This window comes from Chlorocebus sabaeus, chromosome 22 (genome assembly GCF_047675955.1).
Source record: "Chlorocebus sabaeus isolate Y175 chromosome 22, mChlSab1.0.hap1, whole genome shotgun sequence".
Taxonomy (NCBI): domain Eukaryota; kingdom Metazoa; phylum Chordata; class Mammalia; order Primates; family Cercopithecidae; genus Chlorocebus; species Chlorocebus sabaeus.
In genome coordinates this window covers 91,244,948-91,267,280 of record NC_132925.1, presented here as the reverse complement: position 1 = coordinate 91,267,280, position 22,333 = coordinate 91,244,948, and the positions used below count along the sequence as shown (strand labels likewise).

Here is a 22,333-nt window from a genome sequence, read left to right as displayed (position 1 = left end):
GGCAGGGTCAACGACTTCTTCCTTCCTCATCCTCCTTTTGCAGTATCCACCCACTCATTCCTCCACCCCAGTCCCAGCAGATCTGAGCACATCCATGGGCGGCTCCTGATGAACTGGGTGCCCCTTGTGACCTGTTCCCTACTTCTCCAAAGCCACTCATTCTGTTTGTGACACAGTCAACCCTTTTGTCTTCTGGCCACTGCCAAGGCCATCGTGGTGCCACTGTGGCCTCTGAGACCTCATTACCACACACCCACACCCTGTCTAACCCACAGCACTCATTGCAAAACCTATCTCCTCTGACATCTACAGACACCCAGCACCTCCTCCGGCCTGTCCATTCTTCTCTTCCCAGACCTCCTGGCACACTAATCAAGGGCTGGGGGTAGAGGACAGCCGGCCTGGGCAGGGGGCCACGGCTATCTCTGGGAAGGCATCCTCACACCCAGACAGGATGAGCCTGGTTCCCAGGAAATGCAGCAGCTCTGCACCTCCCTCTCTTCCCCAGAAAGTCTACCCGTGGCTGACCCAGGCACCCTCCTTCAAGTCCCTATGTCCAGCTGGAAGGTCACAGTTCAACATCAGGAGATGCCTGGGGTTCCTCCCCAAGGCCACGGTCCACATCTGCTCTGAGGATATTCTCCATCTCCCCTCCCATGGCCCTGTTTGTCAGGTGGGAACATCAGGGTCGGGAAGAGGGAGAAGGGCCTAAGATCACAGAGTGAGTCCACAGTGCAGCATGGACTCAGTTCAACTCCCAGCCTTCCGGACCTTGCCTCCCACACTCCACTGGAATTGCACAGTCCACCTCCACACGTGTGCTCCCACTCCCCCGTGTCCTCTCCATGGAGATGCTGTCCCGGCGTCTGCTCTCTCAGCATCAGCGGATGCCTGGTAGAATCCCTGGCCCTCATGGCTTTTTCCTCCTCAGCATATCCCAAAGCGAGCCAGCTGTCCTGTCCCAGGTGTGAGAAGTACGCTGGGATGTCTGTACACACATGTGTGAACATGTTCTGCTCAGCCTCTGCCCACCATGAACCTGGCTGGCCTGACCCTGGTTGGCTCCCAGGATGCCCTCTGCACTGACAATGGACTTCCTCCCAGTGTCCCAGCCTAGAAGCCATGTGGTGGCCAGTCCTCAAAGTTCACTCTTCCCAGTCCCTGTATCTACTGGCCAGTCGTGACAGAACTGCCAAACCATCCCACCACACACACACACACACACACACACACACACACACTCTTTTCTTTTTTTCTGAGACAGAGTCTCGCACTCGTCACCCAGCCTGGAGCACAGTGGTGCAATCATGGCTCACTGCAGCCTTGAACTCCTGGCCTCAAGCGATCCTCCCATCTCAACCTCCCAAAGCCCTGGGTTTATAGCCGTGAGCTACCACATCTGGCCCACAAACCACCCTTTGCAGCATAAAGACCTAGGGGTGTCAGTGCGTGCCACACAGGCCCTCACACTGATGCACAGAGACACTGGCACAGCTGCACATGCACACACAGATGCACACACACTCACAAGCCCTGTACCCAGGCATGTGCAGAGACAGGCAGGCTGCAGTGGGGCCTGCTGCTCTCTGCTGCCTCCCTTCCCATATATATCTCTCCACCCCCACCCCTGCTGTCCACTGGGAGGTTCAGGAGTTTCCAGGAATTCCAGCTTCCTCTGGCCATTTCCAGCAAAGGATTGTCCCCTGTGTTTCCCTGGGCCCAGGGCTCACAAGGAGTGTGAGGTTTTGACTTCGGGGTATAGAGCCATGTCACCAAGCAGCCTGGGAACCCTGATCTGCACTTCCTTCTTCCAGCCTGCCACAGGGCATACAGTAGGTGCTTAGGGATTCAGGACCAGCAAGGGCACACAGAAAGAGTTCAGAGAGGTTCATGACCAAACTGAGTACATAGCAGGTGTTCAGAGAAGCTCAGGACTGGCACAGGGCACACAGCAGACACCCTAGAAGTGCTGGTTTAAGGGCTAAAGTCATATCATGTGAAACCCTTCCTAAATGAGCCTCTAGACTTCCCCAAACTGGTGTGACCCCTAAGAGGAGACCTGGACAAACATGATCCCTTGGAGGCCAGCAAAGAGCAGAGCAGGAGGGCCTGGGCAGCTCCAGCTGGCAGTCCCTCCCCCTGGACTAGAGGAAGACACTATTTATAGTTCCCCATTGGCCCAGCCCCCTCTCCCTTGCAAGGCGACAATCTTCCCCCTCCTTCAGGCCACTGACGGATGAATGCCCCTCAGAGCACCCCTAAACCAGGAGAGACCCCCCCAGCATTCTCGCACCCCTCCAGCACAACTCTGACTTCATCCAGGTCTTTCCCTAACCCCCCACCCTCCCCACGCTGTCCCGTGCCTACCCCGCCTGCTGCTCCCTGGCCCCAGGTCCGTCAGGGAGCTGCCTCCTAACGAGCATCTGTCCATCCTGCAACCAAACTGGCCAGGGCCACTGCCCCCTGCAGCTCCAGAGTGGGGTCACCCCGCCCAGCACTCTGAAGAGTGTGGTTCCTGCAGCCCCGCCTCCCCAGCCCGCCCTAGGCCCGCCCCTACAGGGCTGCTTACAACTGCGAGGGCAGCGCCAGTGCCCCCACTCCAGTCAGCCGGCCACGCTCAGTTAGTATGGCCTCCCTCTCCTGCCAGAGCTGCCCATGCCACCCAGCGTCTGCCTTCATGTCCACCTAGAGTTGTCTGCACGGCCCAGAGTGCCTGTCCCCTCTGCAGGCAAGCCCATCCACGATGCCCAGAAAGTCAGTTCCGTCTCTGGCCCAACAATGGAGTTGGGCTGTGAAATCAGGCAAAACCTAGTCCTTCCAAGCCAAGGGACCAGGTCAGTTAAGGGGGGAGCTAGGGAGGAAGGCAGAGAAGCCAGGTGTGACTCACCCCTCATGTGTCACAGCCTGGGTGCACATGACTGGGATTCTTGCACATGCCATCCTTCAATTGCTTTGCATTTATTGAGCACCTCCTGCTGCAGGACCTCCATGTCTGCTGCATACACAATGCTCACAGGCTTGCTGGTGTCGCTCTGCTTTACAGATAAGGAAATCAAGGCTTGGAAAGGTGAACACCTTTGCCCAGGGCAATCTGTGCATGAAGTGGGGCAGAGTTTGGTCAGAGCTCCAGCAGCCTGAGCCCTGTCTCCTGTGAGCCATGCGTGTCCCTGGGTTGAGGCTGGGGATGCAGGGGTACGTGGGGAGGACAGTGCCTGGCTAGGAGTTGTGCTTGCTTCATGCATGTCTGGGGGACAAGCACCCACTCCTCTCAGACCCCTCACGTACCTTTACCCTGCTCACACACACTCATAGCTGTCAGAGGACCAGCCACACACGCACACATGCGCCCATAAGGCAAGGCTGCCATGGTCATAGGCTTCCTGTGTTCGGGCTTTGTGCCTGGAGATACCCCTCACAGCCCCATCCATCTGGGGCAGGTGCTGCCTCATGGGGCACAGAGCAAGCAAGTGACCCTCAGCCAGCATCTCCCTGTGTGGTGGCCCATGGGAGGACAGACCTATGAGCCTCAGAGGGACTGGTCTCAGAGGCAGTGTTGAGCTCTCGTGTTGAGGCTCCTGAAAGTAACATGATGATGACTGCATGTGGCAGTGTCCAGGTGCTCTGTGACTATGGGGCACCCAGACATAGCAAGACTCGCCACAGCAGTGACCTTACGTGGTAGCATCCAAGCTGTCCGGACATATATTAGGTCTGTGGGGCACACAGGCATGGCAAGACTCCATGTGGCAGTGACCCAGCTTAGCAATGTCCAATATCCAAGCTGTCCAGACACACTGTGACTCTGTGGGGCACTCAGATGTGATATGACCTGCATGACAGTGGCTTCGTGTGGCAGTGTCCAGACACTCTATGCCCAGATGTGGCAGCATCTGTCCAGCTGTGTGGCTAACCTCCAGGTCTTCCCATCCAGGGCAGCCCTATCACTGTGACCCTCTCCCTCAGGCTCAGCGGCGGCCAACACGGGCCAGGATGCGGGCGTTGGTGGTGGCTTGCTCCCTGGCAGCCCTGGCCCGGGCTTGCTCCAGTAAGATCTGCAAGAGGCCGATGGAGACATCCAGCGATAGGACAATGCGCGAGCCAGAGTGGTGGGTGGGGCTGCGGTGGCTCTGGGCAGCCCAGGGCCATGTGGGAGCAGCTGAGGGGCTCTCTGAGGCCGCAGGTGCAGGTCCGGGAGTGGTCTGGGGAGAATTCTGAGGGCGGAGCTGGAAGGTTGGGATAGGGGTCACTGGGACGACCAGGACTCTGCCCAACATCAGGACCATCAGCACCAGCAGAGCACACCTGGTCATCGTGAGGTCAGGCTGCAAGGAGAAAATGGGCTCAGGGCAGGGGCCCTGGTCAACAGGGGTCCATGGACAGAGACAGATGGCAAGGGCAGAGTGACAGAGAGGGGGATGGAGAGAGAGGAAGACACCGAGAAAGGGGTTAGAGAGGCCAGGCCAGAGACAGAGAAGGGGAAACAAGAGGAGAGGCAGAAAGCAAGACAGAAAAAAAAAGACAAAGAAATTCAGAGACAGAGAGACAGCAAGAGGGGGAGATGAAGGAGATGGAGGCAGAGCAAAATGGAAACTGGAAGAAAAAGACAGAGACAGAAACCATCCCAGAGACAGGGAGCACGATGGAAAGAAAGATTCAGACAGAGAGAAACACAGAGTCCACAGGAGGGCAGGCAGTTCTCAGCAGGAGAGCTTGCAGTTGATCCAGGAAAGAGAAGGGCAGGAATGGGGTCTCAGAGGCAGAAAAGCAGCTAGAGATCCCAGAGCCCTCTGGGTCCAAGCCCTCCATAAAGCCAAACCCCAGATCCACTCAACCCCCAAGATTCTTCCCATCCCGACCCAACCCAGTCCTACCGCCACCAGCTTCTTCTGGGGTAAGTCAGGCTGCCGTGGCTGCCTGGGGCTGGGGCCAAGCAATGCTCTCCTGTGGTCTGACCCTCTACCCTGCTTCAGGGCCCATTTATCTCCCTCAGCCCCTTGGGGTGGGAGCTGGGACATGCTTCCTGGCATGAGGCAGCCCCCCACCTATGACTCATCCCTCCCAGGGGGCAGTGGAGACATGTCCTTAGCTCCCACCCTATCTACTCCTTTCTGGGGACAAGTTAGAGACTGAGAATCACAAGACAGTGACCAGGACTGGGCAGAGGGACTGTGTACCCATGCAGAATAATACCAACCCCCCAGGGAAAACCTTCCCCCTTGACACCCCCATCTTCCCAAACAGTCACAACAGGAGCCTTTTAAAACAGCAGCTTTAATGCCCCCCAGAATCAGCACCATGTCATCACAGGCTTGGGTCAAGGGGCGGGTCAGACGCCAGTCACATCCGCTCACTGCCCACAGCCACCCCCCACAGTGAGTCATCTGCCAGGGTGGCAGGAGCCACAATGGGGGTTTGTCCACAGGGGGGAAGGCCAAACCCACGGGACCAAGTCACTGAAATAATAGACATGCACACGCACGCTCACGTGCACACAAGCCTCTAGCACCAAGGGGAGGGACAGCGGGTTCTGCTGAGACCCTGACTCCTCTAGGGGATTCTGAATCTCAGCTCATCATCTGGGCCTCAGTCCTGGGTAGCACCTGGTGAGGACAGGTTGGAAATGGTCATCAGCCATCTGACCTTACCCGGAGAAGCTCAGGCAGGGGCACCCATGGGTAGGGAGTTGAGGCTACAACAGGAAGTGGGGGCTCTGACCTCAGAAGGGTCCATACTTAGGTCTTTAAAGAAGGGAACATGGAAGGGGACCCTACTGGGGGCTCCACGGCTGGTGCTCAATATTCAACTCTTTGGTCTGGGTGTCTGCCCCAGGTCCCCTAGTGTGAAGGAGCGTCTCCTCCAGGACCCTGACCTGGGACCCTGGCCCAAGGACTCCTCCCCCAGACTCCGATCCAGGCAGGTTCAGTGCCCAGTCCCCCCACTGTGGGGGCTCAGCCCATACCTCTCCCCTGGCTCTGAGCCACTCGGGGTGGGCAGCGGCGCTCACAGGCCTCACGGGTCCCAAAACGGTTGGCATTCCCTCCACAGCCGCCATAGACAAAAGGGTGACAGGCCTCTGTGCTGCCTGGCACAGCCCGATGGTACCAGCGCAGGGTGTAGGCAGTACAGGAGCCCTCATCCAGCGGCAGGGAACAGGGGTCTGGGCCAATGGGGTCAAGTCAACAGGGGTTGTGGGAATCAGAGAGGGTTAAAAGGTCAGGGGAAGGTCAGCAAGGGTCAGCTCTGCCTGCCCCTCCCCAAGCCCCGTTGGGCGCAGCCCTCCATTCTCACCATCGCTATCCCAAGGGGCTTCAGGGTCCTGGTACTCCTCCACGGAATACTCGGAGTATTCGGAGTACTCATCATCCTCAGGGGGCACCCGCTCTGCAGGTAGGGCAGGGTGTGCTGGGAACAGTGGCTGCTGGCCCCGGGGCAAGGTGGGCAGCACTGATCTCCATTGTGTGCACACAGTGCCCATGCGTGTGCCCTGCATGCAGACCCTATGTGCTTGGCATGTGCCCTGCATGCATGGACACCCATGTGCATGTCTGGGCCCCACCCATAGCTGCCCCACAGGTTCAGCTGTCCTCACCTTCCTCCTCTGCATGAGAGACGCGGAGCACAGGCACAGCATGGAGCTGGGAGCCGGCAGTGTCTGCAGCATAACTAGGGAGGGGTCCTGGAGCCAAGAGCAGGGGCCTCAGGGCCCTGAGGTCACCATGGGCAGCCATCCCAGCCAACCCCGCTGAAAGGACCCAGGTGATAGGCAAGGCAGGGCCTGGGGTGAAGAAAGTTCTGCGAGTAGAAAACTACTCACGTGATCCGGATGCGATGAACTGGCCCTGGCAGGCTAGAGGGGGCAGAGAGGGATAGAGAGAAAATGACAGAGAGAAGGATGGGAAGATGGAGACACAGACAGAGACACACATGCAGAGGAGTAGAGATACACAAAGAGACAGCAGGAGAGGGTAACAGACAGGAGAGAGAGGAAGAGAGAGGGTGGGAGGTAGATAGAGAGATGGAAAAAGGGAAGAAGGCAGAGGAGAGGGAAGTTGGGAACAGGCCAACAAAAGGCAAGAAACAGAAGCAGGCCAGACACAGAAACACGCAGGCGGTGCAGACAGAGATGGGAAGAGACAGCTTCACTCTGATGCCCCTCAGGTCATAGTCCCATCGGGTCCAGGCCAGGCCCAAGGGGACCAGCTCTGGCTCCCACCATCATCCTGCTCCCCATACAGCCAAGCTGGACATCCAAGAACACTGCATGGCAATCCTCATCTGCCTGTGTGTCTCCCTTCACTGGGGACACGTGTCATGTGTCAGTACTGAATCACACGTGTCCTGTGTATCCATCCATCCCCCCATTTTCTTAACTGCTTGCCCTGTAAGTTCTAGGGGCCTGCCTGCCCTTGCCTAGGGTGCTGGCACGGAGTGGGAGACTGCAGGCTGGGCACCACTCACCGCAGTGCTGACTCATCTCCTGGCGCACAAAGCCCCGGATGTCATCCTCCTGGGAGCAGAAGGCCAAGGGGACCATGAAGAACCCATGGCTCACAGGAAGGACATAGGGCACATAATGCAGGGACCATGGAGAGACTGCATGGAGCCAGGGCCCAGGGGTCGGGGTGCTGGGTGAGGGAGGGAGGGCCCCAGCCCACCCAGGCCCATCCAGGCCCATCCAGGCCCACACTCACCGTCAGTGCAGCTGCTCCCTTCTCGCCTCGGGGGCCAGCAGGCCCTGGCCGCCCCTATGTACAACAGTTGGGACCAGGCTGTGACCTCTGATCTCAGGGACAACAGAGGTCACCCCGATCTCTGACCCAAGTCCGGGAATCCCAACTCACCTGTTCCCCTCTCTCGCCAGGGGCTCCAGGGGCCCCAGGAGCCCCCACCACTCTCTCTCCAGGGGGACCTCGCTCACCCTGTCAGACACAGGGACCAAATGAGCAGGGTCAGAGGCAGTAGGGATCAGGAGTCAGGCAGGTTGGGGGTCACAGCTTCAAAGGTTGGGGCAGGCAGGCTGGAGGATGATTATGAGGTTGGAAGGGTAGGGAAGGGGTCAGGAGTCAGAGCTGGGGCCCCTTACCTTCTGGCCCTGAAGTCCTTCAGGGCCTCTGGGACCAACACTGCCAGGTGGCCCCGGGGAACCAGCAGAGCCATCACTGCCCCTGGGGCCTGGGAAGCCCCCAATTCCTGGGGTTCCCTGGGGAGATATAGGACAGAGTCAGTAATCAGAGGCCCCAAAGATGGACCCTCTCCCAAAGGGCACGCTTCCCTCAATTCACCATGACCATGGCCTCAACTCACCCGTTCCCCTTTCTCGCCCTGGTCACCCTTGGGGCCTGGCTGCCCATCAAAGCCTCGGTCACCCTGGGAACAGAAGCAGCATGAGAGACCTTCTGCCCTGATCTCCCTCAGCTCTGGACCCTCCCTGAACTGCCATGCACTCCCTGGCCTCATGCCCAAACTTTCCATAACCCGAGTACCTGTGAGCCAACCAGATGTGATCCCCATGACTCCAACTCCACTATAGCCCCCTGCCCTGATACAATGCCCCCTCTACCTCCCATGCTTTCATCCTAACTCCACTGTGACCCCAACCCACCTTGACACCTCAAGACTAGCCCCACTTCAGTCCCAACCCTCCACAGCCTTCCTTGTCCCTACACCCCCATGACCCGACTGTGAGCTTCCCTGCCCCATCCTGACTCCCTGTCATGTCCACTGTCCACAGACCCTGTACCTTGGGACCGATCAGGCCCTCCTTGCCAGGGGCCCCCGACTGGCCCGGCACACCAGGCTCCCCCTGGAGAAAAAAAGACACGAGCTTGGCCCCAGTCCGCCCATGGCCCCCTCATTCTGAGCGTGCCCACACTCACCATCTCTCCTTTGTGTCCTGCCAGCCCAGGGCGGCCTGGGGGACCAGCTTCTCCCTGCAGGCATCAGGCAGTGGGGTCAGCCTTAGGCCCCAGGCCCCATAGCCCCCCAGCCCCCATCCCCTCTGCACCTTGTCTCCCTTCTCTCCATCAAGGCCACAGGCTCCCTTCACTCCTCGTTCACCCTGAGGGAGAAAAGCAGGTGAAGAAGTGATTCCCAGACGCCTCACTCTGTGATCCCCTTCGCCCTGAAACCAACTCTCCAAACAGGCCTCAGGTACTCCAACCTCTGACCCAGCACCCTAACATCTGACCCCAGGCCACTCGCCCTTCAACATTAGGCCTTTCTGACCAGAAAAAAATACAATCTTGTTTCTTTCCTACCTTGAGGCCCCGGGGACCCATGAAGCCAACATCTCCTTTTCCTCCTCGGATGCCAGGCACTCCATCCTTTCCTGGGGAGCCCTAGCAGGGAGAGGGTCCATGTGAGGTCAGAGGAGGTCAGTGAGGGACCAAAGAGAATTGCCCTGGATAGTGGGTAGGGAACTCCATGGGATGGGAGTCACCTCTGGAGGCCGGAGCCACTGAGGCTTGCCATGGGGACAAGGGTCACCACAGGCAGGGGATAAGGGTCACCATCAGCAGGGGATACCATCATAGGTGGCTACTGTCGAGGTGGGGGACCCTGGGCAACATAAGGACACCATGAGAGCACGGGGTCACTGTAAGGTCAAAAGCTACCACATTGGTGGGACCACCACGGTGACGGGGGCCCTCTGGGAACAGGGGGCCCCTGTGGGAGCAGGGGCATCTTACCGGGTCACCAGGGATCCCTGCTGCACCAGGTTGACCCTGTGAGAAACACAAATGGGGGAGCCCTTCAGTGGGACTGTCCCCAATGCTGGCCCATCCGCTGCATGTGTGGCCACTCAGATGCTCAGTGGCCGGGACCCAGCCCACACACAGATCCCAGGTGAACACACATGGGGCCAGCAGCGAGGGAGCCAGAACCCCCAGCACTCAGAGGACCCCCAGGATATGTGTGTGTGTGATGCTGGCTCTGGACCTGGGCCTGGGCCTGGGCCTGGGGCAGGACTTGCCTGGGGTCCTGGGAGTCCACGCAGTCCTGGCGACCCAGCTGAGCCCTTGTCACCAGGCTCTCCCTTGCTGCCCTGTGGGATAGGGAGAGGGATACAATCCGGACCAGACCAGGCTGGGGGCTTAGAATACAATGAGCCCGCCAGCTGGGGCAGAGCTTGAGTCACTCACGACCGGACCCAGCGGCACGCCCCTCCCAGCCCATGCCATAGCAGGGTGGAGCTGGGGGCTGTAGTCCACAGACTGGCCCATTTCTCACCCCAAGGACTCCAGACTCTTGCCCCTCCCTCTTATCACTGGGTTCCTCATCCCATCTGAAGCACCTTCAGATGGGGACACCCAAGGAGCCCCCTTCCTGTCCCTATAGGGCCCCTCATAGGGCCAGTGCACAGAGCTCTCCTAACCTCACACCAAAGCCTTGAGCTCTCCCTAGAGCCCCTCCTCTCAGTCACTCCATAGTCAGCCACAGAACCCCTTCCCCCTGAACCCCAGAAAGTCCCCTCCTGTCCTCCCTTCCTGCCCTCACAGATGCTGTGGAACCCTCATAGCCACAGGACCCCACAGACAGTACACCACCCCCTTCCCCGTACCTTGTCACCAGGGTCCCCACTATCTCCCCGAGGTCCTTTGTCACCATCCAAGCCCCGAGGCCCTCGTTCGCCCTGGGTTGGGTAAGAAGTCATGGTAAGGGGCTGAAGGTCCCTCACCCTCTGGGGGTTTGAGCTCTCAGATGCCCTGGGCCAGCCCCATGGGGTCCCTCTCTCACCCGGGGAAGACCCAGTCTGCATGTGGGCTCACTCACCATGTCCCCCTTGGCACCCCGTGGCCCTGGAGGCCCCAGGATCACAGCGGAGTCTCCCTGAGGGGGCAGGGAGGAGTCAGAGGAGTTGGGAGCACCCTGGCCCCTGCCCTGCCCTCCCCATGCCCACACTCACCTTGTCACCCTTTAGTCCTGCAGTCCCAACATCACCCTATTGTGCGAAAGAGTGTGAGTCCCACCCAAGCTGGGGAGGCCCCAGGCCTGAATTCTAATATCATGCAAGATCCACTCACCCATCCCACTCACGCCAGGACCTTCCCCACATTCCTACCTTCTCCCCACGCTCTCCCCTGCTGCCAGGGGGCCCCTGTGTGAGAGAAGGCGACTGTGAGCTACAGGAACTAGGGCAGTGGAGGACAGAGGAGGATCGGGGGGAGGAGGGAAACAGTGGGGACCAGACAAAGGGGACAGGGGTAGACGAGGAGGGCCAGAGGGCTAGGGAGGATGGCAGAGAGTCCTGGGGCACAAAGGGCACAGGCAGGGGACTGAAGTCACAGCACTGTCACTTCTCCCAGCGGGACCCACCGTGAGTCCTCGGGGTCCCTCCTGGCCAGGGCGGCCATCTTCACCCTGGATGGTGACATTAAGTTCATTGACTCAGAGGTTGGAAATCTGAGGCAAGAGCTGGAATGAAGGGAGCTCGGCTGTGGAGTAGGACGTACATACCCGGATGCCTGGCTCCCCACGCTCGCCTCGGGGCCCGGGCAGCCCTGCTCCAGGGTCTCCCTGGAGACCAACAGGACACCGGGGATCAGTGAGGGGAATCAGTGGGGGACGCAGGATCATGGGAGGTCAGTGGAGGCTGGAGGGGGTGACGAGGGCACAAGAGACAGCCAGTAGCATTTGTTCAACCTACCTTGTCTCCTTTGAGTCCAGAGGCCCCAGATGGTCCCTATAGGTCAGAGTGAGGTGAGGGTCCTGTGGGTCTCAAAGTGCCTCCCCCAACACCCCACAGTATGGCTCGGCCCCCATCTTAAGTCCTCACGAGGACAGGCAATCAAATATGTGGGGCTTTAGGGCACCTCTACTCACCACTGACCCCGGTGGTCCAGGTGGCCCCAAGGGGCCTGGAACTCCTTCTCTCCCTGGGGGGCCTGCCAGACCCTACCAGAAAAATGGAGCAAGAGAGGCAGAGAGTGACTTGGAAACCCTCCTACCCTCTGCTCCCTCAAGACTGGGAACCCCCAAAGCAGGGCCCTCTCCTCCCACCACAGATTCACCAAGCCCCTACATGCTGTTTCCAGTCCCTCACCCGCTCTCCGCTAGGGCCTGGCTGGCCCATCTCTCCTCGAGGGCCTGTCTGACCCGGGAACCCAACAACACCAGGAGCACCAGGGGGGCCAGGGAGGCCCAGATCTCCCTGAAATCAACACAGCAAAGGGAGGGAATGGTCAATGCAGGACCCTCCCAGGACTCTCATCAGAACTCCCTCTTCCTCCTACCTCCAGCGGCCACCTGGCCCGCTGCCCCCACAACCGGTGATGGGGCATGACTTACCTTCACACCTGGAGGGCCAGGCAGCCCAGGGGAGCCTGGGACCCCAACTCCTGGGTCACCCTTTGAGGAAAAGAGGCATCAGATCAAGCTCATGGAGTCTCAGGACGAGGACCCCAGCAGGGACCCTTCTGGGTACACATACCTTGAAACCTTTGGGTCCTGGAGCCCCTTTCTGACCCTAAAAAACCCAGCAAACAGCATGTGAGAGGGTAGGAACATGAGCACAGAGTTTAGACATGGCCCAAAATATTCCCAGGGGAGCTCAGATGTGACCATGAACACCTGGGAACTCAGACGTGCGACCAAGAATTGGCTCACAGGAGCTCAGACATGACCACGGCCTGTCTCAGGATGGCACAGACAGAGGGACACTCAGATACGACCATAGACAGGTGGGAGTTCCGGCATGGCCACAGGCACACGGAGCCCACACACGAGTGCAGACATCTGGCTCCACAGACGTGAGTGCGGACACACGGGAGCTCAGAGGGGAACCCCAACACGTCCACTCCCGGGTAGAGCAGGCGTGGCCACAGGCTGAACGCTGGCAGTCAGGGGCAGGGGAAAGGAGGACTGTAAACACAGGACCAAGGAGAGGTTCACAAGAATTCAGGTGTGTCCTGGGAGCTGGGAGATCAGACCAGAGCACACATGTGTGTACAGATGTGGTGAGGAACAGACCAAGGACAGGCACACAGAAGCCAAGACACGGCCCCCCAGAACTCAGAGTGTGGAAGCCAACAGCCTGTGGCTCCCTGTTCTCCAGGGAGCAGGCTCCTGGATGTTGAGACATGCAGCCTGACTCAGGGGCTCAGACATGTGCCCAGACCCAAGAGTGGCCCCTTGTGCCCACCATCACCCCCCTCAGGCCAGGCTCACCCTTGCCCGGGCCCCAGACTCACATCTTCCCCAGGGTCTCCGGGCTCCCCTGCACGGCCAGCTTCACCCTGCAAAGAATGGCTGGAGAGGGGTGTCTGGACTGAGCCTTCTCTTCTCAGTACTCAGGTCCCGGGGCCAGCCATCTCACCTTCTCGCCTCGAGGCCCTGGCAGTCCTCGGTCACCTTTGGCTCCCTGTTGACAGAGGTCAGGAGGCAACACAGTCACAGATGAGACTCCAGAGGGAGGCATGAGACCAGGACTCAAATATGAGGTCTACTGTGAAAGCTGAGGTCATGAGGGTGGGTAAACTATGGGTCAAAGGTCAGATGTTGGGCCACTGGAGAGACAGGACCCCCAGAACTTCTGCTGTCAGAAGTTCCCTACTCACCGGCTCACCCACCAGGTCTCCAGCAAGGCCTCCAGGGGCTCCCTGGTAAGGGGGAGGGGTCAGTGGGATTCCTCGGCCCCCACCAGTTGACCCCTCCTCGCTGGCAGCCCCTACACACTCACCTTCTCTCCCTTTGCTCCAGGGAGCCCGACCACAGCCTGTGGGGAATGCTAGTGAGTTTCCTTCTCCTCCCCGCCCCCACCCTGCCACCCCCATGCGTTTGGAAACAGGCTTGTGGGTGAGGCAGAGGAGTTACTGCAGGGGGTGGAAGTCAGGGTCAAAGATCACCTGTCCAGGGGCCCCCGTGGGGCCAGGTTCTCCTTTAGGTCCGACAGGGCCGGGCAGACCTGGTGACCCCTATGGCACAGCAGCGGGAGGAACTCAGTGTCTTCACTACCACCCCTGCTGCCCCACTCCTCATATTTCAAGCTCACAGCGGGGCACCACATCCCACAGCAGGCCCGCAGCAAGCTGCCCCCAGAACACATACTGGCACACCAGGGCTCCCTCTGTCTCCATCTTTTCCACCAGCACCATCTCGACCTGGGGCTCCCGGCTTCCCTGTCTCCCCCTGAGAGGGAGGAGCTCTGTCAGGGCTGCCTGCTGACCCCTGACCCCTGGAGCCCAACCCTTGACCCCCAGAACTCACCACTTGTCCAGGCAAACCTGGAGACCCCTGTGGACCCTGAGGGAGAACAAGTAGGATGTCAGGGTAACAAGGGACACACGAGGACATGAGAGAACATGGGCCCCAAGGAGTGAAAACAGTGTCCCTGCAGGGGCCACAGGGCTCACTCACCACAAGGCCCGAAGGCCCAGGGGGACCAGGAAGTCCCACAGCTCCAGTAGGTCCAGGCAGGCCCTGGAGGAAGAGAAAGTTCAGGGCAGTGCCAACCCCACCCATCTCCCTATGACCCTAACATGTGAGCTAGGCCACTCACCCGTCCAGGGGGTCCTGTCTCTCCAGGCTCCCCCTGCAAACAACCCAGAGATTGCATGAGCAGAGCCCACAAGGCCAGGGCTCCTGGAGCTCAGCCTCATTGCAGGAGATGACAGCCCAGGAGGTTGGCACACACTACCCCGGGCATGGACATGGCTCAAAGGAGCCTCCTCCTCCCATCCACACACCTAGACTTACCTTCAGGCCAGAGGGTCCCTGGGGTCCTGCAGGGCCAGCAAGACCCTAGAGAAAAGGGTCAAGGGCAGGGAACAGGGCTCAGGGATTAACACAGAGAAGGTGTGGCTTATCAGTTGTGGCCAATGCTTATCCCATCCCTTCCAGACCCTCACTCCCTGGTCACTCACCGGGGCACCAGGTGGTCCAGGGTCTCCATGACCACCCTGTTGGGGAGAAAAAGAGTCTGACGAGGGGGAATTAGCCTAGCCCCACCAGGGAAACTAAGGCATTACTGCTCAGTGGGGCAGGGCACAGGATGGGGGCAGGACAGGTGAAGGTTCTTGGGTACTCACCGCTGGGCCAGGGGGTCCTCTTGGACCCTGCAGACCCTACATAGAGAGGGCACTGATGAGCCTCAATCTGGGCCTCACTTGGGCCTGTTCCCAACCTCTGGGGCTTTTACCTTGGGGCAATTTCCATACCTCACCCTTTCCAGTCACAGATAACACCTACCCATGGACTGCCTCTCACAGATAGCACACATGGGCCTGCACACACACATCCACATACAACCACACACACAGACACAGGCACACACAGACAGGCACACACAAGCAGGCACACACAGACACAGGCACACACAAACACACACACACATACATGCACACACACAGCAGCAGCAGCACCTAGCGGAGGGTCCAGAGCCTGGGCCGGGTGCTTCAGCCACCACTCACCGGCTTCCCTTCAGGCCCAGCCACACCACGCTCTCCCGGTAGACCCTGCAGAGAACAGGTTTCAGGCCTTAGTTTCCCAGTTCCAACTTCCCCTCCACCCACCATCCCCCTTGACAGAGTCAGGACTCAGACAGTCCCAGGCAGTGCAGACCCCAGCCCTGCACATAGAACAATATATATGAGAGCCACCTTCTTGCACATGTGTGGCTGTTGGGCAAGAACTTACCAGGTTGCCATCCTGGCCCCTCGGTCCAGGCTCTCCCCGGTCTCCTTTGATGCCTGGCACACCCTGAAGGCAGAGTGTTGTGCCCTGAGCCCCCAGTCACTGCCATGCACCCAGGTACTTAAGCACATCACCTCTCATGTGCCCCCAGAAAGGAGGGGGACTCTATGGAAGTGTGGGGAGAGGTCTCACCCTGTCTCCTTTGGGACCTCGGTCACCATCGCTGCCTGGCTCTCCCTGTGGGGATGAGATATCAAGTCAGTCCCTAGTGCCACAGTAGAGGGTGGCCCCGAGCTGAACCCACACACTGACCTTAGCACCCTTGAGTCCAGGGGGTCCCTGTTCTCCAGAGAGTGCAGGACCTGGCCCATCCACAGACACCTAAAAACACAAGGTCACAGGGGAGAGATGTCTGTGTCATAGAGGCATGGGCGGGGCATCACAGATCTTAGCATCACAGAGGGTTACAGGGTCAGAAATTCCAGGGTCATGGCACACACTACCATATTTCTGGGGACCAAGCTAAGGGTGGCTTCCTGGTCACCAGTCACAGGCTTAGGGCAGGGATGGGGTGATCACCTTGGGGCCAGGGGGTCCAGGGAGCCCAGGGGATCCAGGGAGGCCAGGAGGGCCATCTCTGCCCTGCAGGAAACAAGAAAATGGGGTGGCAGCCCCAGCACAGCCTCCAGGCAGCCTGCCCCACAGAGCCCATCGCAGCCCACCTGTTCTCCACGTTCTCCTTTCTCTCCCCGTTCTCCCTGAAATGCAAATAGCGGGTGAGGGCCAAGCCCATGGGGGTCCCACCCCTCCCAACCCCTCTTCCCTTACTCTCCCGGCCAGCCCCCAGCCTCACCCTCTCTCCTGGCCTTCCTGCCTCTCCCACACCCCCAGCCCTGCCTGGGAGCCCGGGAATACCAGGCTTTCCAGGCTCCCCGGCAAGGCCGGGAGGTCCAGGGGGGCCCCTCTCCCCAAGGGCCAGGCCAGGTGGCCCCTGAGGGCCAGGGTCTCCACGGTCTCCCTTCAGCCCGCGTTCTCCAGGAAAGCCGATGGGGCCCTGCAGGAGTTGAAGAGAGAATGCTGGTTGCTGTACAGCTACACCCCCACAGGGTACACCCCACTGAGCCACCTCTGCTCACCTCCTTGCCTGGGGAGCCCCGCTCGCCTGGGTCCCCCTTGGGGCCTCGACGTCGTTCGGGCACAGGCAGGAAGCTACCAGAGCTCTCATCCCAGGTCTCCACGATCTCCCGCAGGGCAGACACCTGAGGGACAGCAAGAGGTCAGAGGAGCAGGGTGCATCGCTGCAGCTCCCATGCCTGTGGGCCCCGCTAGGCCCACTTGCCCCTACCCCCAGCCCCTAAACAACCCACCTTGATGCCAGCAGTTTCCAGCAACCGATCCACGTTCTAGGGACAAAGGCTGGGTGAAGGGCTGCCCATGACAGAGAAGCTCCTGCCTTCTGCTCCACGCAGCCTCAGGAAAGCACCTCCACGGCCTTTTCCCCAGGCCTCTTGCCCAGAGCACCCTTTAGCACTTGGCTGAGGCATGGCTGGAGACCCCTGAGAGCCCCTTTCTGGCATGTCCCCACTGCCCAAGTTCCCTTGAGTGTGGGCTACAAGAACCCCAATGGGGCAAGGCACTGAACACACAGCACAGAACCTATGGAGCCTCGTGGCAAGGGGAAGGGGATGGTGAGGTGGCCCCCATGGGAATGCAAAACAGAATCAAGGGGACTTCCCAAGGCTGGCTCACCGGCACACTTCCAGGCTCTCCTCGCAGGCCACGCTCTCCAGGGAGGCCCTGGAAACATGAAGACAAACTGCTAGGAACCAGCCTATGGGCATGCATGTGCGCATGTGGGTGCTGTGGCTACCTGGGCATGTGGAAAAGGTGGGGGCCTCACCTGCTCCCCTTTGGATCCAGTCTCCCCACGGTCACCCTGAAAACAAGAATGACCAGGTGAGGAAATGACCCCCAGCCTGGTCAGCCCCTCATCACGCCCCCTACCAAACATCCACACACTTACCTTGGGGCCCGTGCCTCCTGGACCACCAGGAAAACCCTGAGATACGGCAGAACACAAAGGGGTCACACAGGCCTATGGCTTCCTGGGAGGGTTACCCATGAAAACATAATGGCTTCTAATGCTCTCAAGTCCCAGAATGACCCAGGACACTCACCTGGCCAGGAGGGCCCACTGGCCCTGGGAGGCCTGGAGGGCCCTGGGGTCCAAGGATACCAGGAACGCCACGCTCACCCTTGGGGCCATCACGACCCTGTGAGGGATGCAGTCAGCATCAGGACCCTGAGACCTCAGAAAAAAGTGGAGTCATATCCCCCAGGGTCAGGGTCAGGGGTCAGAGGTTGCAGAAAACTCCAACACTCACTTCTCTCCCAGGGGCACCTGAATCTCCTTTCTCTCCCTAAGGAAAACAAGGATGCTTCAGACATGGCTCCAAGCAGAGACCAGAGAGACCCCAGGTGGGGGACTTTACCTTCCTCCCGTCTTCTCCAGGGTCCCCAGGTTCTCCCTGTGGGCAGAGGACTCACATCAGCCCAAACATTCTCTTGTGTCTGACTGCAAGACACTATCTTGGCAGATTTCAGACGACTATGACTGTATTTCTGTGCCTGTAGCTCCATGGCTGTGTATGTCTTGGAGCATGGCCTGTGGCCATCTGAGTGAGTTGCTGCATGTCTAAGGGTGTGCCTGTGCAGCCCTGCTCACCCCAACAGGCAACTGCACACATGTCCTCTGTCTCTGGCTCTCTAGAGGTAGCTCCACATTCATGCATCTCTGGGTTGGTGATTGTCCACATGTCCTGGGTGTGTGCATATCCATGTGTGTCTTAGTACATGTACCCATGGGTCTGGGTGTCCTGGTCCGTTTGCACATCTTGGCCCATGTCTGCATATGGGCATGGGCTTATACATGTCTCCAAAGGCCCCCAGTGCCTTGGGTCTTGAGGCCTATGTCTTGGCATCTGTCTGCAACTCGTGTGTAGCTCAATGTGTACGACCATAAGCGTGTGGGTGACGATATAAAGTCATGTGCCAGCATGTCGTAGCACATGTCACAGGTCAGAGCCATCCATGTGTGTCTCACCATGTCTCAACACAGGCCCACATGCAGTCTTGGGTCCACGTCTGAGCACATGAGTCTGGGTGGAAGTGTCTGGGTGTCAACATGTCTCTAAGTGCCTCAAATGTGGCTTCACACTAGTGTGTTTGTGCCTGTTGACGTGTCTGTGGCTCTTCACCTGTGCCTATGGCTGTGGGTTATCTGGGCATGCGTCAACCCATCCTGGCACAAATTGGCCCATTCACCTAACCCCTATGTGTCTGTGAGCCTGCATGTGTGTGCATATAGAACTATTTTTCCAGGCCTGATGCGGTGGCTCATGCCTGTAAACTCAGCACTTTGGAAGGCCGAGGCGGGCGGATCACCTGAGGTCGGTTCGAGACCAGCCTGACCAACATGGAGAAACCCCGTCTCTATTAAAAATACAAAATGTGGCCAGGCGCAGTGGCTCAAGCCTGTAATCCCAGCACTTTGGGAGGCCAAGACGGACGGATCACGAGGTCAGGAGATCGAGACCATCCTGGCTAACACGGTGAAACCCCGTCTCTACTAAAAAATACAAAAAACTAGCCGGAATTTTGGCCGGGCGCGGTGGCTCAAGCCTGTAATCCCAGCACTTTGGGAGGCCGAGACGGGCGGATCACGAGGTCAGGAGATCGAGACCATCCTGGCTAACACGGTGAAACCCCATCTCTACTAAAAAATACAAAAAACTAGCCGGGCGAGGTGGCGGGCGCCTGTAGTCCCAACTACTCGGGAGGCTGAGGCAGGAGAATGGCGTAAACCCAGGAGGCGGAGCTTGCAGTGAGCTGAGATCGCGCCACTGCACTCCAGCCTGGGCGACAGAGCAAGACTCCGTCTCAAAAAAAAAAAAAAAAAAAAAAAAAAACTAGCCGGGCGAGGTGGCGGGTGCCTGTAGTCCCAGCTACTCGGGAGGCTGAGGCAGGAGAATGGCGTAAACCTGGGAGGCGGAGCTTGCAGTGAGCTGAGATCTGGCCACTGCACTCCAGCCCGGGCGACAGAGCAAGACTCCGTCTCAAAAACAAAAAAAAAACAAAAAAAAACAAAATGCCAGTCGTGGTGGCGCATGCCTGTAATCCCAGCTACTCAGGAGGCTGAGGCAGGAGAATCACTTGAACCCAGGAGGCAGAGGTTGCGGTGAGCTGAGATCGTGCCATTGCATTCCAACCTGGGCAACAAGAGCGAAATTCCATCTCAAAAAAAAAAAAAAAGAACTATGTTTCTGGATGCATCTGTATGTCTGGGCCAGGATGCATGTGTCTGCACGTGTGCCTCATGTGTTGCTAGAGAGCTTGGCTATGTAGGTGTGCTGGCGTTTCTCAGCAGGTTTTGCTGCAGTTGCCCTGGACACACTCACGTTTTTTCCATTCAGGCCAGGTTTGCCATCCTCGCCTGGCTTTCCCTGTGGGAACAGATCACTCGTCAGATGTCAGGGATCAGGTGAGGGTAGTAAGGGGGAAAATAGGGTAACATGAAAGTCTGGACTCACCGGTAATCCAGGGGGACCAGAGGGGCCAGGGGGGCCCTGTTCTCCACGGAGGCCTGGAAGCCCCTGGAAAAAGTATTTGTTAAGATTTATAGGGCCTCTGAGATATTCCTTGGGGCATACCCCATGGACTAAGAGGACCCCAATAAGATCTCCCTCCAGGGTAGAGACCCCCAAGACTGGGAGGTCCCATTGAGATCCCTCAGGCACAGACCCCATGGATGGGGGCCCCTGCTGATACTCCCAAGGGAAGAACTCCCAGAACTTGGAGGGCCTGTGAAGACTCCCAAGGCAAAGAAAGTCAGAAAGGGGGATTCTACTAAAACCTGTCTGCCAGGGACTGAGACCCCTCCCAAGGACTGAGACCCCTCCCAAAGGCAAGGGTGAACCAACGCCCCCCACTCTCCTGATGCTGTGACTATGATGATTTGGTCGGAGCTTATGCAAACCCCTGAGTTCCCTCTGTCCCAGCATCTCCCCTCACTTACGTCTCTCCCTGGGTCCCCAGCTTTGCCTGCAACACCCTGAGGAGAGACTCAAAGTCAGTTCATCATGGTCATGGGGTCAGGGGCTCTAGTCCCTGTAAGCCTAAGGCCTGCATGGCAACAACGCACCCCACCCAGGCAGGGCTCTGGGAGAAGACACAGACAACATGTCTGGCCCCAGAGCTCGTCAAGGCCAAGACCAACCAATGAGGCTGGGGTCTAGGACCCTCATGTGAAGGGATAGGGGAAGGGGACAACCAGGCAGGACTACCAAGACTCACATTCAGCCCAGGGGGCCCAGAGGCTCCTGGTTTCCCATCCAGTCCGCTCCGGCCATCCAGCCCAGGGGGACCCCGGTCACCCTGTGGAAAATAGAGTGGTAAGAGGCCACCAAGGCCGAGGTGGATCTGATAACCCAGGCTCATGTCCTGAGAAACCTCCACACCCTCTCACCTTTTCTCCTGCTGGGCCTCGGACACCTGGGTCCCCCTGGAGGGAACAGGGTCAGATAAGAGGTGAGGGCAAGATGGGGACTCGGCAGACAGGGCAAAGTGCATCACTCACCTGTGGGCCTGGGGGCCCGCGAAGCCCATCTATGCCCTGAAGATAGGGGAGGAAGAAATCAGAGTGGGCCCTCCCACACCTGCACCCCCAGGACCAGCCATACTCACCCTATCCCCAGGGGCTCCAGGGAGGCCAGGGTCGCCCTTGGGCCCTCGAGGACCCTCTTGTCCGCGGTCCCCAGGCTCTCCCTGTGGCAGAGATAAGCTTGCTGAGGAACAGCCTTGAAGCTAAGCCATGCCCAAGGTAGAACCTGCCGGGAGGGGCACTGGGGTCTTTCTTACCCTCCACCCACAGACCCTAATACCTTCTCTCTTGCTCCAGGTCCTGTGTCTACCTGTGGGGGGAATGGCCCGTGAGAAGAATGGCTCAACAAGGGGAAGAGTGGTTGGCGAGGGGATACAGGGTCTGTGAGGGGCTCCAGGGATTTGTGGAGGTTTCAGAGGGGCAGCTGGGGGAAGTGGGAATTAGCGGAAGGAACGAGGGGACATGACGTGGAGCCAAAGGGGCAAGTGAGGGCAATGACAGAGGACCAGACCCAGTGCAGCCCTTACCAGCCGTCCCGGGAGTCCTGGGGGACCCTGGGAAAGGAAATGATTATAGTCAACAGGAAGCCTCAGGTCCCAGGCCATGGCTCTGGTTTGCTCCAGGCTCAACTCTACCCCCAAGTTCCCTGAAGTACCCCAATGCCAGCCCCCAGCAGGCATGAGTGGCCATCCATGCTTCCCACCTTGACCTCCAGACCCCTCATGTAAAAGCACACTGGCAGCAGTGCCAGGGGACCCTCCATCCTTTCTGAGCCCAGGACACCAGCCCTACTCACCGGCTCCCCACGGTCACCCTTGGATCCAGATGGTCCAGGGCTGCCCTGCAGAAAGGCAGGGGTCAAGACGACTCAAGGTGGGCAGCAGTTTTGGGGAGCTTTGGAAGCACCATGGGGACTCATGGGAATGTTGGTAGGCTTCAGGTGGGCGTGATGCAGGGGTCACAGGAAGTAAAGATTGGGAGGGTTTAGCATTACGGGGTTGGGGGTAGGATCAGGTGTTGGGAATTGACTAGTTGGAGGGTTAA

At 58.8% G+C, this 22,333-nt stretch overlaps 3 protein-coding genes across 5 annotated transcripts in view; all 3 read right to left on the bottom strand.

Annotated features, from left to right (window-relative positions):
• The window catches only part of PFKFB4 (6-phosphofructo-2-kinase/fructose-2,6-biphosphatase 4), a 41,511-nt gene extending 39,036 nt beyond the window's left edge, over positions 1-2,475 (bottom strand). The window contains exon 1 of the mRNA XM_007984129.3: positions 2,368-2,475. Coding sequence (XP_007982320.1) covers positions 2,368-2,431 — 64 coding nt within the window. The 5' untranslated portion in view covers positions 2,432-2,475. The remainder of the gene's footprint in view (positions 1-2,367) is intronic.
• Positions 2,476-2,937: 462 nt separating this feature from the next.
• UCN2 (urocortin 2) lies at positions 2,938-4,889 on the bottom strand. The gene has a single exon (XM_073010240.1). The coding sequence runs from the start codon at positions 4,308-4,310 to the stop codon at positions 3,966-3,968; it is 345 nt and encodes a 114-aa protein (XP_072866341.1). The 5' UTR covers positions 4,311-4,889; the 3' UTR covers positions 2,938-3,965.
• A 363-nt stretch (positions 4,890-5,252) lies between these two features.
• Positions 5,253-22,333, bottom strand: part of COL7A1 (collagen type VII alpha 1 chain) — a 32,181-nt gene continuing 15,100 nt past the window's right edge. The window contains exons 56-119 of one of the 3 annotated variants that reach the window (XM_073010235.1): positions 22,086-22,130; positions 21,817-21,843; positions 21,570-21,599; positions 21,373-21,453; positions 21,266-21,301; positions 21,155-21,190; positions 20,983-21,063; positions 20,705-20,740; positions 20,220-20,282; positions 20,088-20,132; positions 18,123-18,158; positions 18,015-18,050; positions 17,808-17,903; positions 17,654-17,689; positions 17,531-17,566; positions 17,380-17,427; positions 16,998-17,033; positions 16,767-16,889; positions 16,484-16,684; positions 16,353-16,388; positions 16,210-16,272; positions 15,943-16,011; positions 15,823-15,867; positions 15,634-15,696; positions 15,408-15,452; positions 15,027-15,062; positions 14,862-14,897; positions 14,695-14,739; positions 14,498-14,530; positions 14,356-14,418; positions 14,206-14,241; positions 14,047-14,127; positions 13,845-13,913; positions 13,679-13,714; positions 13,557-13,598; positions 13,316-13,360; positions 13,191-13,235; positions 12,431-12,466; positions 12,289-12,348; positions 12,044-12,151; positions 11,824-11,895; positions 11,648-11,683; positions 11,458-11,517; positions 11,317-11,361; positions 11,063-11,098; positions 10,907-10,942; positions 10,774-10,830; positions 10,562-10,633; positions 9,974-10,045; positions 9,690-9,725; positions 9,258-9,338; positions 9,005-9,058; positions 8,877-8,930; positions 8,741-8,803; positions 8,305-8,367; positions 8,084-8,200; positions 7,842-7,919; positions 7,692-7,745; positions 7,459-7,507; positions 6,815-6,847; positions 6,590-6,676; positions 6,289-6,381; positions 5,960-6,157; positions 5,253-5,600 (exon numbers count right to left, since the gene is read on the bottom strand). In XM_073010235.1, coding sequence (XP_072866336.1) covers positions 5,584-5,600; positions 5,960-6,157; positions 6,289-6,381; positions 6,590-6,676; positions 6,815-6,847; positions 7,459-7,507; positions 7,692-7,745; positions 7,842-7,919; positions 8,084-8,200; positions 8,305-8,367; positions 8,741-8,803; positions 8,877-8,930; positions 9,005-9,058; positions 9,258-9,338; positions 9,690-9,725; positions 9,974-10,045; positions 10,562-10,633; positions 10,774-10,830; positions 10,907-10,942; positions 11,063-11,098; positions 11,317-11,361; positions 11,458-11,517; positions 11,648-11,683; positions 11,824-11,895; positions 12,044-12,151; positions 12,289-12,348; positions 12,431-12,466; positions 13,191-13,235; positions 13,316-13,360; positions 13,557-13,598; positions 13,679-13,714; positions 13,845-13,913; positions 14,047-14,127; positions 14,206-14,241; positions 14,356-14,418; positions 14,498-14,530; positions 14,695-14,739; positions 14,862-14,897; positions 15,027-15,062; positions 15,408-15,452; positions 15,634-15,696; positions 15,823-15,867; positions 15,943-16,011; positions 16,210-16,272; positions 16,353-16,388; positions 16,484-16,684; positions 16,767-16,889; positions 16,998-17,033; positions 17,380-17,427; positions 17,531-17,566; positions 17,654-17,689; positions 17,808-17,903; positions 18,015-18,050; positions 18,123-18,158; positions 20,088-20,132; positions 20,220-20,282; positions 20,705-20,740; positions 20,983-21,063; positions 21,155-21,190; positions 21,266-21,301; positions 21,373-21,453; positions 21,570-21,599; positions 21,817-21,843; positions 22,086-22,130 — 3,783 coding nt within the window. In that variant the 3' untranslated portion in view covers positions 5,253-5,583. Of the gene's footprint in view, positions 5,601-5,959; positions 6,158-6,288; positions 6,382-6,589; positions 6,677-6,814; positions 6,848-7,458; positions 7,508-7,691; positions 7,746-7,841; positions 7,920-8,083; positions 8,201-8,304; positions 8,368-8,740; positions 8,804-8,876; positions 8,931-9,004; positions 9,059-9,257; positions 9,339-9,689; positions 9,726-9,973; positions 10,046-10,561; positions 10,634-10,773; positions 10,831-10,906; positions 10,943-11,062; positions 11,099-11,316; positions 11,362-11,457; positions 11,594-11,647; positions 11,684-11,823; positions 11,896-12,043; positions 12,152-12,288; positions 12,349-12,430; positions 12,467-13,190; positions 13,236-13,315; positions 13,361-13,556; positions 13,599-13,678; positions 13,715-13,844; positions 13,914-14,046; positions 14,128-14,205; positions 14,242-14,355; positions 14,419-14,497; positions 14,531-14,694; positions 14,740-14,861; positions 14,898-15,026; positions 15,063-15,407; positions 15,453-15,633; positions 15,697-15,822; positions 15,868-15,942; positions 16,012-16,209; positions 16,273-16,352; positions 16,389-16,483; positions 16,685-16,766; positions 16,890-16,997; positions 17,034-17,379; positions 17,428-17,530; positions 17,567-17,653; positions 17,690-17,807; positions 17,904-18,014; positions 18,051-18,122; positions 18,159-20,087; positions 20,133-20,219; positions 20,283-20,704; positions 20,741-20,982; positions 21,064-21,154; positions 21,191-21,265; positions 21,302-21,372; positions 21,454-21,569; positions 21,600-21,816; positions 21,844-22,085; positions 22,131-22,333 lie in introns of those variants that run through there. The other 2 variants (XM_073010236.1, XM_073010237.1) reach the window with 2 other exon arrangements.